At 49.4% G+C, this 16,703-nt stretch overlaps 1 protein-coding gene across 1 annotated transcript in view; it reads right to left on the minus strand.

Annotated features, from left to right (window-relative positions):
- LOC110383272 (probable multidrug resistance-associated protein lethal(2)03659) overlaps positions 1-16,703 on the minus strand; it is a 77,562-nt gene that overhangs the window by 3,949 nt on the left and 56,910 nt on the right. Inside the window, exons 23-28 of the mRNA XM_064042612.1 lie at positions 16,398-16,634; positions 10,714-10,823; positions 10,136-10,250; positions 9,495-9,666; positions 6,337-6,523; positions 5,582-5,754 (exon numbers count right to left, since the gene is read on the minus strand). Coding sequence (XP_063898682.1) covers positions 5,582-5,754; positions 6,337-6,523; positions 9,495-9,666; positions 10,136-10,250; positions 10,714-10,823; positions 16,398-16,634 — 994 coding nt within the window. The remainder of the gene's footprint in view (positions 1-5,581; positions 5,755-6,336; positions 6,524-9,494; positions 9,667-10,135; positions 10,251-10,713; positions 10,824-16,397; positions 16,635-16,703) is intronic.

Below are 16,703 nucleotides of genomic sequence, written 5' to 3' on the forward strand. Positions count from 1 at the left end.
CGAGCGCGGCTCTCGCCAGACATATGAGCTGCCTCTGTCCCGCGGAGAGGTTGTGTGTGTGTGTGTGTGTGTAACTTACTCAGTATCAACATTAGCGGTCGCCTCATCCAGTATGAGCACTTTACAGCCAGCGAGCGCGGCTCTCGCCAGACATATGAGCTGCCTCTGTCCCGCGGAGAGGTTGTGTGTGTGTGTGTGTGTGTAACTTACTCAGTATCAACATTAGCGGTCGCCTCATCCAGTATGAGCACTTTACAGCCAGCGAGCGCGGCTCTCGCCAGACATATGAGCTGCCTCTGTCCCGCGGAGAGGTTGTGTGTGTGTGTGTGTGTGTAACTTACTCAGTATCAACATTAGCGGTCGCCTCATCCAGTATGAGCACTTTACAGCCAGCGAGCGCGGCTCTCGCCAGACATATGAGCTGCCTCTGTCCCGCGGAGAGGTTGTGTGTGTGTGTGTGTGTGTAACTTACTCAGTATCAACATTAGCGGTCGCCTCATCCAGTATGAGCACTTTACAGCCAGCGAGCGCGGCTCTCGCCAGACATATGAGCTGCCTCTGTCCCGCGGAGAGGTTGTGTGTGTGTGTGTGTGTGTAACTTACTCAGTATCAACATTAGCGGTCGCCTCATCCAGTATGAGCACTTTACAGCCAGCGAGCGCGGCTCTCGCCAGACATATGAGCTGCCTCTGTCCCGCGGAGAGGTTGTGTGTGTGTGTGTGTGTGTAACTTACTCAGTATCAACATTAGCGGTCGCCTCATCCAGTATGAGCACTTTACAGCCAGCGAGCGCGGCTCTCGCCAGACATATGAGCTGCCTCTGTCCCGCGGAGAGGTTGTGTGTGTGTGTGTGTGTGTAACTTACTCAGTATCAACATTAGCGGTCGCCTCATCCAGTATGAGCACTTTACAGCCAGCGAGCGCGGCTCTCGCCAGACATATGAGCTGCCTCTGTCCCGCGGAGAGGTTGTGTGTGTGTGTGTGTGTGTAACTTACTCAGTATCAACATTAGCGGTCGCCTCATCCAGTATGAGCACTTTACAGCCAGCGAGCGCGGCTCTCGCCAGACATATGAGCTGCCTCTGTCCCGCGGAGAGGTTGTGTGTGTGTGTGTGTGTGTGTAACTTACTCAGTATCAACATTAGCGGTCGCCTCATCCAGTATGAGCACTTTACAGCCAGCGAGCGCGGCTCTCGCCAGACATATGAGCTGCCTCTGTCCCGCGGAGAGTTGTGTGTGTGTGTGTGTGTGTGTAACTTACTCAGTATCAACATTAGCGGTCGCCTCATCCAGTATGAGCACTTTACAGCCAGCGAGCGCGGCTCTCGCCAGACATATGAGCTGCCTCTGTCCCGCGGAGAGGTTGTGTGTGTGTGTGTGTGTGTAACTTACTCAGTATCAACATTAGCGGTCGCCTCATCCAGTATGAGCACTTTACAGCCAGCGAGCGCGGCTCTCGCCAGACATATGAGCTGCCTCTGTCCCGCGGAGAGTTGTGTGTGTGTGTGTGTGTGTGTAACTTACTCAGTATCAACATTAGCGGTCGCCTCATCCAGTATGAGCACTTTACAGCCAGCGAGCGCGGCTCTCGCCAGACATATGAGCTGCCTCTGTCCCGCGGAGAGGTTGTGTGTGTGTGTGTGTGTGTAACTTACTCAGTATCAACATTAGCGGTCGCCTCATCCAGTATGAGCACTTTACAGCCAGCGAGCGCGGCTCTCGCCAGACATATGAGCTGCCTCTGTCCCGCGGAGAGTTGTGTGTGTGTGTGTGTGTGTAACTTACTCAGTATCAACATTAGCGGTCGCCTCATCCAGTATGAGCACTTTACAGCCAGCGAGCGCGGCTCGCCAGACATATGAGCTGCCTCTGTCCCGCGGAGAGGTTGTGTGTGTGTGTGTGTGTAACTTACTCAGTATCAACATTAGCGGTCGCCTCATCCAGTATGAGCACTTTACAGCCAGCGAGCGCGGCTCTCGCCAGACATATGAGCTGCCTCTGTCCCGCGGAGAGGTGTGTGTGTGTGTGTGTGTGTGTAACTTACTCAGTATCAACATTAGCGGTCGCCTCATCCAGTATGAGCACTTTACAGCCAGCGAGCGCGGCTCTCGCCAGACATATGAGCTGCCTCTGTCCCGCGGAGAGGTTGTGTGTGTGTGTGTGTGTGTGTGTAACTTACTCAGTATCAACATTAGCGGTCGCCTCATCCAGTATGAGCACTTTACAGCCAGCGAGCGCGGCTCTCGCCAGACATATGAGCTGCCTCTGTCCCGCGGAGAGGTTGTGTGTGTGTGTGTGTGTGTAACTTACTCAGTATCAACATTAGCGGTCGCCTCATCCAGTATGAGCACTTTACAGCCAGCGAGCGCGGCTCTCGCCAGACATATGAGCTGCCTCTGTCCCGCGGAGAGTTGTGTGTGTGTGTGTGTGTGTAACTTACTCAGTATCAACATTAGCGGTCGCCTCATCCAGTATGAGCACTTTACAGCCAGCGAGCGCGGCTCTCGCCAGACATATGAGCTGCCTCTGTCCCGCGGAGAGTTGTGTGTGTGTGTGTGTGTGTGTAACTTACTCAGTATCAACATTAGCGGTCGCCTCATCCAGTATGAGCACTTTACAGCCAGCGAGCGCGGCTCTCGCCAGACATATGAGCTGCCTCTGTCCCGCGGAGAGGTTGTGTGTGTGTGTGTGTGTGTAACTTACTCAGTATCAACATTAGCGGTCGCCTCATCCAGTATGAGCACTTTACAGCCAGCGAGCGCGGCTCTCGCCAGACATATGAGCTGCCTCTGTCCCGCGGAGAGGTTGTGTGTGTGTGTGTGTGTGTGTAACTTACTCAGTATCAACATTAGCGGTCGCCTCATCCAGTATGAGCACTTTACAGCCAGCGAGCGCGGCTCTCGCCAGACATATGAGCTGCCTCTGTCCCGCGGAGAGGTTGTGTGTGTGTGTGTGTGTGTGTAACTTACTCAGTATCAACATTAGCGGTCGCCTCATCCAGTATGAGCACTTTACAGCCAGCGAGCGCGGCTCTCGCCAGACATATGAGCTGCCTCTGTCCCGCGGAGAGGTTGTGTGTGTGTGTGTGTGTGTAACTTACTCAGTATCAACATTAGCGGTCGCCTCATCCAGTATGAGCACTTTACAGCCAGCGAGCGCGGCTCTCGCCAGACATATGAGCTGCCTCTGTCCCGCGGAGAGGTTGTGTGTGTGTGTGTGTGTGTGTAACTTACTCAGTATCAACATTAGCGGTCGCCTCATCCAGTATGAGCACTTTACAGCCAGCGAGCGCGGCTCTCGCCAGACATATGAGCTGCCTCTGTCCCGCGGAGAGGTTGTGTGTGTGTGTGTGTGTAACTTACTCAGTATCAACATTAGCGGTCGCCTCATCCAGTATGAGCACTTTACAGCCAGCGAGCGCGGCTCTCGCCATATGAGCTGCCTCTGTCCCGCGGAGAGTTGTGTGTGTGTGTGTGTGTGTGTAACTTACTCAGTATCAACATTAGCGGTCGCCTCATCCAGTATGAGCACTTTACAGCCAGCGAGCGCGGCTCTCGCCAGACATATGAGCTGCCTCTGTCCCGCGGAGAGTTGTGTGTGTGTGTGTGTGTGTAACTTACTCAGTATCAACATTAGCGGTCGCCTCATCCAGTATGAGCACTTTACAGCCAGCGAGCGCGGCTCTCGCCAGACATATGAGCTGCCTCTGTCCCGCGGAGAGGTTGTGTGTGTGTGTGTGTGTGTAACTTACTCAGTATCAACATTAGCGGTCGCCTCATCCAGTATGAGCACTTTACAGCCAGCGAGCGCGGCTCTCGCCAGACATATGAGCTGCCTCTGTCCCGCGGAGAGGTTGTGTGTGTGTGTGTGTGTGTAACTTACTCAGTATCAACATTAGCGGTCGCCTCATCCAGTATGAGCACTTTACAGCCAGCGAGCGCGGCTCTCGCCAGACATATGAGCTGCCTCTGTCCCGCGGAGAGGTTGTGTGTGTGTGTGTGTGTGTGTAACTTACTCAGTATCAACATTAGCGGTCGCCTCATCCAGTATGAGCACTTTACAGCCAGCGAGCGCGGCTCTCGCCAGACATATGAGCTGCCTCTGTCCCGCGGAGAGGTTGTGTGTGTGTGTGTGTGTAACTTACTCAGTATCAACATTAGCGGTCGCCTCATCCAGTATGAGCACTTTACAGCCAGCGAGCGCGGCTCTCGCCAGACATATGAGCTGCCTCTGTCCCGCGGAGAGGTTGTGTGTGTGTGTGTGTGTGTGTAACTTACTCAGTATCAACATTAGCGGTCGCCTCATCCAGTATGAGCACTTTACAGCCAGCGAGCGCGGCTCTCGCCAGACATATGAGCTGCCTCTGTCCCGCGGAGGTTGTGTGTGTGTGTGTGTGTGTAACTTACTCAGTATCAACATTAGCGGTCGCCTCATCCAGTATGAGCACTTTACAGCCAGCGAGCGCGGCTCTCGCCAGACATATGAGCTGCCTCTGTCCCGCGGAGAGTTGTGTGTGTGTGTGTGTGTGTAACTTACTCAGTATCAACATTAGCGGTCGCCTCTTCCAGTATGAGCACTTTACAGCCAGCGAGCGCGGCTCTCGCCAGACATATGAGCTGCCTCTGTCCCGCGGAGAGGTTGTGTGTGTGTGTGTGTGTGTAACTTACTCAGTATCAACATTAGCGGTCGCCTCATCCAGTATGAGCACTTTACAGCCAGCGAGCGCGGCTCTCGCCAGACATATGAGCTGCCTCTGTCCCGCGGAGAGGTTGTGTGTGTGTGTGTGTGTGTGTAACTTACTCAGTATCAACATTAGCGGTCGCCTCATCCAGTATGAGCACTTTACAGCCAGCGAGCGCGGCTCTCGCCAGACATATGAGCTGCCTCTGTCCCGCGGAGAGGTTGTGTGTGTGTGTGTGTGTGTAACTTACTCAGTATCAACATTAGCGGTCGCCTCATCCAGTATGAGCACTTTACAGCCAGCGAGCGCGGCTCTCGCCAGACATATGAGCTGCCTCTGTCCCGCGGAGAGGTTGTGTGTGTGTGTGTGTGTAACTTACTCAGTATCAACATTAGCGGTCGCCTCATCCAGTATGAGCACTTTACAGCCAGCGAGCGCGGCTCTCGCCAGACATATGAGCTGCCTCTGTCCCGCGGAGAGGTTGTGTGTGTGTGTGTGTGTAACTTACTCAGTATCAACATTAGCGGTCGCCTCATCCAGTATGAGCACTTTACAGCCAGCGAGCGCGGCTCTCGCCAGACATATGAGCTGCCTCTGTCCCGCGGAGAGTTGTGTGTGTGTGTGTGTGTGTAACTTACTCAGTATCAACATTAGCGGTCGCCTCATCCAGTATGAGCACTTTACAGCCAGCGAGCGCGGCTCTCGCCAGACATATGAGCTGCCTCTGTCCCGCGGAGAGGTTGTGTGTGTGTGTGTGTGTGTAACTTACTCAGTATCAACATTAGCGGTCGCCTCATCCAGTATGAGCACTTTACAGCCAGCGAGCGCGGCTCTCGCCAGACATATGAGCTGCCTCTGTCCCGCGGAGAGGTTGTGTGTGTGTGTGTGTGTGTAACTTACTCAGTATCAACATTAGCGGTCGCCTCATCCAGTATGAGCACTTTACAGCCAGCGAGCGCGGCTCTCGCCAGACATATGAGCTGCCTCTGTCCCGCGGAGAGGTTGCCTCCGCCGTCTCCTACTTTGGTGTTGAGGCCTGCTGGCATGTTGCTCACCATCTCTTGGAGTTCCACCTGAGAAGGTTTGGTAGGTGATCAGTTATGACTTGAGGTAATTCGAATTTATACTTAACTAAATGTTCCCCGCGGTTCCACAAATGTCCAGAGAAAAACACTTCGTTTAACTGGATAAAATGTAGCAAAGTCAGTCATGTTACCTTGAAAGCGCAATCAACTTATTTAAATGATGTAATAGCCAGGTGAACCGAAGCTCTATTTAAAATCAGTTGAAGAAAGTAAAAATTGCGCAAACTGTTTACTTTTTGCGCAATGGTTCGTGAGTGTTGCGCAAAGGTGAGCGAAGAAATTTTAACGATGGCGGAAGCTTCAGCTAGTATTAGTTAGAAAATTAAACAAAAACATTATAAATAGAACAAATGTTGATGCAAATCAACAGCATGTATGTATGTATGTACAACAAATACATTTGTTGTATTTGTAAAGTTTTGGGTTTGTTGTGACTGGGTTTGAAAAGTGACCTATTTATGCAGTTTTAACCCAAAAATCGGGCTACGAAAAATGCTTCAAATTTGAGTTGCATGATTTATCTATTAAAAATCATCGCCTATATACGTAATCTTGTAAAATATAACTCACCTGATCCAAAGCCCTATGTATATCAGCATCGGAATACAGCCCCTCCGGGTCGAGATTATCGCGCAGCGCTGCGGCGAATAACGCAGGACGCTGCGGCAACGCGCACAGCCGCGAGCGCCACGCGCGGAGCCCTACCGTCTGCGCAGACACGCCGTCTACTTTCACGGAGCCTGACACGCGGGCTAATCTGAGAGAAAAAGGGTAATTTATCAATAAAATGGCTAAATCCTTTACTTTAAGATGGCTAAAAATAACTTCTAAAGTGACATTTTTATATAAAACTGTCAAGAAAACGGGGTTTTTTTAACCGACTTCCCAAAAAAGGAGGAGGATCTCAATTTGATCATTTTAGAGGTCATTAGAGAGTGAAAATCACCATTGAAAGTAAAGATCATTCTACTGTCAAGGTGAAATAGTCCAATATCAAAGGTTCAAAAGGCAGAAAATATGAGGTCGAAAAGTAGGGAAGGCAATCATAAAGGTGAATAACGCAGGACGCTGCGGCTACGCGCACAGCCGCGAGCGCCACGCGCGGAGCCCCACTGTTTGCGCCGACACGCCGTCCACTTTCACGGAACCGGAGACACGGGCTAATCTGAGAGAAAAAGGGGATAATTTATCAACAAAATGGCAAAATTCTGTACTTTGGGAGGGCTGAAAATCACTTTTAAAGTGACATTTTTATATAAAACTGTCAAAAAATGGGATTTTTTTAACCGACTTCCCAAAAAGGAGGAGGATCTCAATTTGATAATTTTAGAGGTCATTCGAGAGTGAAAATCACCATTGAAAGTAAAGATCATTCTAATGTCAAGTTGAAATAGTCCCTAAAGGGCAAATGTCACAGGTCGAAAGGCAGAAAGTATGAGGTGGAGAGCTTGGGAAGGCCTAAAGAGGTGAATAACGCAGGACGCTGCGGCAACGCGCACAGCCGCGAGCGCCACGCGCGGAGCCCCACTGTCTGAGCTGACACGCCGTCCACTTTCACGGAGCCCGACACGCGGGCCAGTCTATGAAAAAAAGGGAGGAAAACAGTTATTTCAAGAGCCATTTTTGAAGGTGCCGAAAGGGGTCCAAAAGGAACAAAGTTGGATCTTAGTCGGTGATAGTCAAAGACACTCTTATGCGCTGAACCCACCGCGGGAGGGATTATCTCCCAACTCAACAAAAAAAAAACACTCTTTAAACGTCATTCTTATAGCTTCCAGAACGTAGGCTTTTTATGACATTCCTGTATGCATTTGACGATTTTAGAAGTCACTCAATTATGTAGTGGAAAAGCCATTAAAAGGCGAATGTCACAATAGAGAAGATGGAAAAGTTGGGGAGGCCCGACACAACACGAGACACGCACACGAGACACGCGAGCTAGTCTGATAGGAAAAAAGGGATTTTGAACTTTAAGATCGCTGAAAAATACTTTCAGTGTCATTTCTACATTTAACTTTCACAACGCTGGCTTTTCAAAACTATCCTATGTACCATAAATTATAATTAAACATATAATAGGGAAATATTAAAACTAGGTATCAAAATATTCATCCGCATCGCTGTCAGCTGGGATCGTGCCCAAAAGGCTGGCTGCATTGCCACGCTGGATGGCAATGCATATCCTTTGACCGAAGTATATGCCAGCCCTATTTACCTACATTTTATGATTTAAGATGCGATTATAGTCACTAAAGGGCAAATACCAAAGGTCGAGTGTCAGAGTGAGTGCGGTCGAAAAGTCGGGTAGGCAAAAAGTGAGGCAATAGGGTATTTTAGTCTAGATGAGAAAAAAATTAAAAGTGTATTACAATGATTGTTTAGAGGAAAAGCAATCGGGAAATGTTAGTTTCACTTCGTAAGGTACATAAATATATTTTTTATTGCAGTTTAAAGTTTTTAGGTTTTTTTATCTGTCTTTGAACGCTACGAAATGTCGCCGCCATGCTAATGACGTCATTACGGTAGTAAACAAAAGTGTCAGTTAAAATTTTCAATACATATCAAAATATGTATTACTGACAGCTGTAGTTTGTTTACTAACGTAATGACGTCATGACCAAAAAACAATCATGGCGTCCGTTGTGTGCCGCGTTTTCGCGAAATACGCGCGAAATTTGAAATTATGATAAAACAATTAATTTATATTCGTACATAACGTGAGAAAAAAAATATTTTTTATTTTTTAGAGATATATTAAGACTAAAGAATTTATTTAAGATATATTTCAAAAATGCATGTAATACCCTATTAAGATGCACCTTTCCGTCTGCGCAAAAAAATTTACAAAGTCTGACTGGCTCAGAATTGGGACCTTGGGCCATCAATGTTAAAGATAGGTGATCAAAACGTGCGTAGTTGGAAGTCAAAATGGGAAGATTGAATGTTAGAATATCACAATGGGGGATTTAATAAGTCAAAAATAGGCTGTCGAACGTCAGTTTATACACATGAGGCTGCTTTTCTAGTACAAAACATCTATCCCCTTATACCACTTACCCTAAACAGTGCACTAAGTAACGAGCTCTTTCCTTTTTCTTTTTCTCTTTCGTTGGAGCTCACAATGGGGAAGATTGAAGGTCAGAGAAGGGAAGGTTGAAGACACAACTATACACAAACTAATATAGCTCACCTGCTTTCCTGAGATGAAGCAATTTACTATATTTTAGAGTATATAGTTTAGTTATACCACTTACCTAAACAACGCGCTAAGCAGCGAGCTCTTCCCGGCCCCAGTACGGCCGACGACGGCCACCTTCTCAGCCGGTCTGACGGTGAAGTTGACGCCCTTGATCTCGTAGGATAACTTACCCAAAGAATAATACGTAAGTCATACAGAGTACCGAGAAGAACATATACACACAGCTGCTTTCCTAAAATAAAACATCCACACACAAAACATCCATTAAATAAAAATAAATGAAATCCCTTACCTAAACAACGCACTAAGCAGCGAGCTCTTCCCGGCCCCAGTACGTCCGACGACGGCGACCTTCTCAGCGGGTCTGACGGTGAAGTTGACGCCCTTGATCTCGTAGGTTAACTTACCCAAAGAATCATACGTAAGTCATACAGAGTACCGAGAAGAACATATACACACAGCTGCTTTCCTAGAATAAAACATCCACACACTTGACCACTGCATTAAATAAATAAATTAAATCCCTTACCTAAACAGCGCGCTAAGCAGCGAACTCTTCCCGGCCCCCGTACGTCCGACGACAGCCACCTTCTCAGCCGGCCTGACGGTGAAGTTGACGCCCTTGATGGCGTAGGCCGGCTCGCCGGTCACGCCGGGCGGCTTCTCGTATTCCAGGGATACGTCCTCGAATACTATCTCGCCTGGAAGAGGTAAGTTTTTTATAACAACCATCTATTGTTTTCGTATTCCTAATTTTGATTGTCATTTTTTTTTATTTGTTTGTACTAAAGTTATAGGCAAAATAGAGTCACCGTTTTTGCTAATATTATAGACAGGAAAAAAATTGTTTGTGTTTTGAAACTACTGAACTGATTTGAAAAATTGTTGCATTGTTGGAAAGTTAAGCTCATTTCTCCCGGGGAAAGTTTTATAAAGCTATACCCCTATATTCAAGCATATTTAATTCGGGTCCGAGAAGTGTAGTCTACCAAAACGTGGGGAAACAGCTACAACATATTTTTTAAATATTTTTATAGACAAAACATAAAATACGCAAACATCCTAAAAACTATATAGGACTTTTGATAGGCGCTGTAATAATAGCATGTTGTTTTATGTAGCACATAGTACTAAAATAATAGCAATTTCACAGTAAGTATATTATCTTACCTTGAGTAGGCCATTTCTCAAAGTCGAGATTAGGATGCTCTTTCCTCAGAGCCTCTTTATCCACTTCTACCGGTTTCTCCGCGGGGAGGTTTGTGTATTCTAATATCCTTTCCACCTGAAATTAATTGACAACGTTATTGCTAGGCTAATTTAAGGTTTAATATGTTGCGCAACGGTGCAAATGTTAGCGCAGTGGAAGAAGATTAGCGCAATGCCAAACAGATAAATGTTTAGTAAGCTTGCTTTCCAATATACCTAATTGGTTTTCGCAGTGCTTACATTGTAATATAGACCAAAGTGCGTGAATACAGTTACACATTAGCCAGTCCGTTCTATGTCCATACTTTTAAGATTAACTTAATTTAGTCTTTAAAGTATGTAATCACGCTGAATGGACTGGCTGGTCCGTTTGTAAAGCGGATTTTTTTTTGTATCAATGTACTAATAAAAGAGATTATAAATTAAATATTTAATCGCGTTATATAAATAACTCTGCACAAATTCAAAAATCTTTGCGCAAAACTTAAAAACCGTTGCGCAACACTTAAAACTTTTGCGCAACTTTGCGCAATACTCACCGACGTCATCTGATTCTCGACCTCTGCGGTCTGCCGCATGCCGTACTGGCACATGCCGACTAGACCTATCACTTGCGTTATGGCTAAACCCACGTTACCTCCCAGTGTGTCTGAAATAGAAAAAATTACTACAGTTTCTGTATGTTTATTTGTAAGACTGTTTTTTTTATATATTTATTTTTTGACGAGTGACAGGGGAAAATGGAAGAAAATGACATATTGCGCCGACCCCAAGTAAAATTTGGGAACAGGGCAGGAGAAAGAAGAAGAAAGTATTTATTTTGCAAAGTTTGGAACAATCAGGTAACCAACAAATAGGCATTGAAAACTTGCATTCTAACAACAAATAATAATTTTAAAGGTATCTTATAAAGATGTTCTTATTTTAAGGTAGTCTTAGCTATTTATAAAATCATTTAAATAAGATTTGGCAAAAATGATTTTTGGTAATCAAAATTATAATAAAGATTTTGACCTTGCAAGATAAATAAGGGACACTAAATTAATTAATTTTCATTTGTCCCTATTCCCTGGTAACAGTGTGGAAAATGCTAAGGCAGATCCTAACAACGAAGCATGTTTGGAGAGGGGCCAGTTCCCACTTCGTTGGAAGACAGGGAAACTGGTCCTCATACGGAAGCCGGGGCGCCCTGCGGACTCTCCGTCCGCATACCGGCCTATCGTGTTGCTCGACGAGGTGGGCAAGCTCTTTGAGCGAGTTGTCGCACACCGCCTCGTCGCGCACCTTGGGGGGATAGGGCCGGACCTTGCGGACCACCAGTTCGGTTTCCGCAAGGGGCGCTCAACGGTGGACGCCATCATGCGCGTGAGAGCTCTCACGACGGGGGATGCTGTGTCCCGGGGTCGTCTTGGCGGTGTCTCTCGACATCGCCAACGCCTTCAACACCCTTCCCTGGAGTTGCATCAGGGAGGCACTCCGGTATCACCGGGTGCCGACCTACCTTCGTCGCGTGGTCGAGGCCTATCTGTCGGATAGGTCCATCATTTACCCTGGTCACAACGGGGAATGGAACCGGCGAGAGATGTCGTGCGGTGTTCCGCAGGGTCGGTACTGGGGCCGCTCTTGTGGAACATCGGCTACGACTGGTGCTGCGCGCCGACCTCCCTAGCGGCGTCAGCGTGGTCTGCTACGCTGACGACACGCTGGTTCTGGCACAAGGGAGGTCGCACCAGGAGGCGGCCGACATAATGACGCGCGGGGTTGCGATAGTCATCGAGAGGATCCAGCTGCTGGGACTGGAGGTGGCCTTGCACAAATCCGAGGCCATGTGCTTTCATGGGCTTCGGAACGCGCCACCTTCAGGCTCCCAAGTCACGGTGGGGGGGGCTACCATCGGCGTCGAGAGGGCGATGAAGTACCTGGGACTCGTCCTCGACGGCCGGTGGAGCTTCGTCGAGCACTTCCGACGTTTGGGCCCCAAACTGGAGAAGGCAGGTGCTGCATTCAAGCGGCTCCTGCCCAACCTGGGAGGCCCAAACGCCCCCTGCCGTAAACTCTACGCGGGGGTCATGCGGTCCATGGCCCTTTACGGGGCCCCGGTATGGGCACGTTCGGCACGGCCACGGGCTGTGCACTACCTGAACGTGCCCCAAAGGGTGATAGCCATTAGGCTAATCCGGGGGTACCGCACGATCTCCCGCGAAGCAGCTGGCCTACTCGCTGGACTGCCACCGTGGGATCTGGAGGCGAGGGTCTTCTTGCGCCTGTACGACTGGCGCGAGGAGGCTCAGCGCCGGGGAGAAACCCCGTTGCCGCGGCAAGTTGTCGCGCAGCGGGAGGAGCTCCGGCGCGATCTCATGGTGGCCTGGAGGGAGCGACTATCGCAACCCAGTGCAGGGCACGCCACCATCGTGGCGGTAAGTCCCCTCTTTGAGGAGTGGCTCGGGAGGAGTCACGGCGCCCTCACGTACCGCATGACGCAGGTCCTCACCGGACACGGTTGTTTCGGGAGGTACCTGCACCGCATCGGTCGTGAGGAGGCGCCCGGGTGTCACCATTGTGCGGACAGCCCCGAGGACACGGTGGACCACACAGTCCAGGTGTGCCCCGCATGGGAAGGGCACCGCCGGGTCCTCGTCGAGGCTTTGGGCGGCGGCGACCTCTCGCGTCCGGCCCTGGTTCAGGCCATGGTCCGGGGCGAGAGGGAATGGGATGCCGTCAGAGAGTTCGCACCTCTCATCCCGGCCGCCGCGCTGGACCAGGTAGACACCATGGGCGCCGGGTGTCGCGAGATGACTCCCGGCCACCGTAGGCGTGGGTCTGTGGGCGGTGAGTTCGGGTGGCTCATCGTCCCTCTGTCTTCCTAGACGACAGACCCGTGTCGACGGCGCGCGTTGTTCCACGCGCTCCTCAAAGAGACGTCAGCAACCCCAGCGGGGCCCAGCAGGGCCAAGGCCTGCCGGGGCTGCGGGTTGTTCGAAAGAGATACCGCGGCCCTGGTACATAAAAGGCCTATGACGGAACACGACGATTTTAGTCAGTAAGAGTCTGACACTCCCTCACCGCTGCTAACCCACAGCGGGAGGGGTCATTTGATGATTTTACGTCGATTAAAAAAAAAAAAAAAGATCCTAACAACGAAAGTAAATAAGTTACTATACAATTATTTTTATATCATACCTTCTCCAGCAAAGAGAAAGAAGCTAAAAGTGACGAAAGCCAAGTAGACACAGCAGAGCATGTCCATCCAGAAGCCGAACGCCCTATTGGTGCTGAGCACCAGCGTCCACGCCGAGGAGTGCAGGTCCTGCTGCTTGTACAACCAACAGCCGACCTGACCTGATCATCATCTGCCTAGCCTTGACCAACTGTGTTGGAGTCGGCTTCCAGTCTAACGGGATGCAGCTGAGTACCAGTGTGCTATATGGAGCGACTGTCTATCTGATCTCCTCAACCCAGGGTCTTATAAAGCGACTGTCTATCTGACCTCCTCAACTCAGTCTTATATGGAGCGACTGTCTATCTAACCTCCTCTTCTCAGTGTCTTACATGACGCGACTGTCTATCTGACCTCCTCAACCCAGTGTGTCATATGAAGAGACTGTCTACCTGTCCTCCTCAACCTAATGTCTTACATGAAGCGACTGTCTATCTGAACTCCTCCACCCAGTTACCCGGGATGCAGCTGAGTACCAGTGTGCCACATGAAGCGACTGTCTATCTGACCTCCTCAACCCAGTTACCAGGGCAATGCAATAGGGGTATGATGTATCGCAAGAAATATATAATGAAGAGTTTTACGCACCTTCTCCAGCAAAGAGGAAGAAGCTAAAAGTGACGAAAGCCAAGTAGACACAGCAGAGCATGTCCATCCAGAAGCCGAACGCCCTATTGGTGCTGAGCACCAGCGTCCACGCCGACGAGTGAAGGTCCTGCTGCTTGTACAACCGACCTGACCTGATCATCATCTGTCTAGGACTTTCCCAACGTGTTGGAGATGGCTTCCAGTCTAATAGGATGTAGCTGAGTACCAGTGTGCTATATGGAGCGACTGCCTATCTGAACTCCTAACGCTGTGTTTTACATGAAGCGACTGTCTATCTGATTGCCTCAACCTAGTGTCTTACATGTAGCGACTGTCTGTCTGACCTCCTCAACCCAGTGTCTTATATGAAGCGACTGTCTACATGACCTCCTTAACCCGGTGTCTTACATGAAGCGACTGTCTATCTGATCTACTCAACCCAGTGTCTTAAATGGAGCGACTGCCTATCTGACCTCCTCAACCTAATTATCCGGGCGTTTGAAGTTGAGAACCAGAGTTTTACTTGGAGCGACTGTCTATCTGACCTCCTCAACCCAGTTACCCCTTGCAAGAAATATATAAAAAGTTTTACTCACCTTCTCCAGCAAATAGGAAGAAGCTAAATGTGACGAAAGCCAAGTAGACACAGCAGAGCATGTCCATCCAGAAGCCGAACGCCCTATTGGTGCTGAGCACCAGCGTCCACGCCGAGGAGTGAAGGTCCTGCTGCTTGTACAACCAACAGACGACCTGACCTGATCATCATCTGGCTAGGACTTTCCCAACTGTGGAGCCGGCTTCCAGTCTAATAGGAGGTAGCTGAGTACCAGTGTGCTATATGGAGCGACTGTCTATCTGATCTCCTCCACCCAGTGTCTTATATGAAGCGACTGACTTGCTGACCTTCTCAACCCAGTGTTTTACATGGAGCAATCGCCTATCTGACGTACCAACCAAGTGTCTAGCTGACCTCCTCAACCCAGTGTCTTATATGGAGCGACTGCCTATCTGATTGCCTCAACCTAGTGTCTTACATGAAGCGACTGTCTATCTGACTTCCTCAACCTACTTAGCCCAGCGTTTGCAGCTGAGAACCAGAGTTTTAGAAGGAGCGACCGCCTATCTGACTTCCTCAGCCCAGTTACCCGAGCAACCCTTGCAAGAAATATATACTGAAGAGTTTTACTCACCTTCTCCAGCAAAGAGGAAGAAGCTAAATGTGACGAAAGCCAAGTAGACACAGCAGAGCATGTCCATCCAGAAGCCGAACGCCCTATTGGTGCTGAGCACCAGCGTCCACGCCGAGGAGTGCAGGTCCTGCTGCTTGTACAACCAACAGCCGACCTGACCTGATCATCATCTGTCTAGGCCTTTCCCAAGTGTGCTGGAGCCGGCTTCCAGTCTAATAGGATGCAGCTGAGTACCAGTGTGCTATATGGAGCGACTGCCTACCTGACCTTATCAACCCAGTGTCTTGTATGGAGCGACTGCCTATCTGACCTCCTCAAACCTGGGTCTTATAAGAAGCGACTATCTATCTGACCTCCTCAACTCAGTCTTATATGGAGCGACTGTCTATCTGATTGCCTCAACCTAGTGTTTTACATGGAGCGACTTAATATCTGACATCCTCAACCCAGTGTTTTACAGGAAGCAACTGTCTATCTGACCTCCTCAACCTTGTAACTGGAGCGTTTGCAGCTGAGAACCAGAGTTTTACATGGAGGGACTGTCTATCTGATCTCCTCAACCTAATTACCCGGGAGTTTGCAGCTGAGAACCAGAGTTGTACATAGAGCGACTGCCTATTTGACCTCCTCAACCCACACGGGCAACCAGATACCCTTGGAATAAAATAATGAGGAGTTTTACTCACCTTCTCCAGCAAAGAGGAAGAAGCTAAAAGTAACGAAAGCCAAGTAGACACAGCAGAGCATGTCCATCCAGAAGCCGAACGCCCTATTGGTGCTGAGCACCAGCGTCCACGCCGAGGAGTGCAGGTCCTGCTGCTTGTACAACCAACAGCCGACCTGACCTGATCATCATCTGGCTAGCCTTGTCCAAGTGTGCTGGAGCCGGCTTCCAGTCTAACGGTATGCAGCTGAGTACCAGTGTGCTATATGGAGCGACTGCCTATCTGAACTCCTCAACCCAGTGTCTTACATGAAGCGACTGTCTATCTGACCTCCTCAACCCAGTTACCAGCTCAACTCGACAGGGCTGTCGTTCCACATAAAGCGACTATGTATCTGACCTCCTCAACCCAGTATCTTACATGAAGCGACTGTCTATCTGACCTCCTCAACCTAGTTACCCGGGCGTTTGCAGCTGAGAACCAGTGTTTTACATGGAGCGACTGCCTAAATGACCTCTTCCACCCGATATCTTGCAAGAAATTTTTAGTTTTTATTTTCTTACCTTCTCCAGCAAACAGAAAGAAGCTAAATGTGACGAAAGCCAAGTAGACACAGCAGAGCATGTCCATCCAGAAGCCGAACGCCCTATTGGTGCTGAGCACCAGCGTCCACGCCGAGGAGTGAAGATCCTGCTGCTTGTCGAACTCCCTGGCTAAGGTCCGCTGGTGCTGCCGAGCTGATCTGATGGTGGTCAGCCCGGAGACGGTCGCTGAGAGGTGGTTGAGGGACTGGCTTCGAGCTGGTGGTGGAAAAAGGTTTGATTAATCAACTGTTGTGGTAAAACAATGCTGGCTGAGACGTTTGTTGC

Source organism: Helicoverpa armigera, chromosome 29 (genome assembly GCF_030705265.1).
Source record: "Helicoverpa armigera isolate CAAS_96S chromosome 29, ASM3070526v1, whole genome shotgun sequence".
In the NCBI taxonomy this organism is placed as follows: Eukaryota; Metazoa; Arthropoda; class Insecta; order Lepidoptera; family Noctuidae; genus Helicoverpa; species Helicoverpa armigera.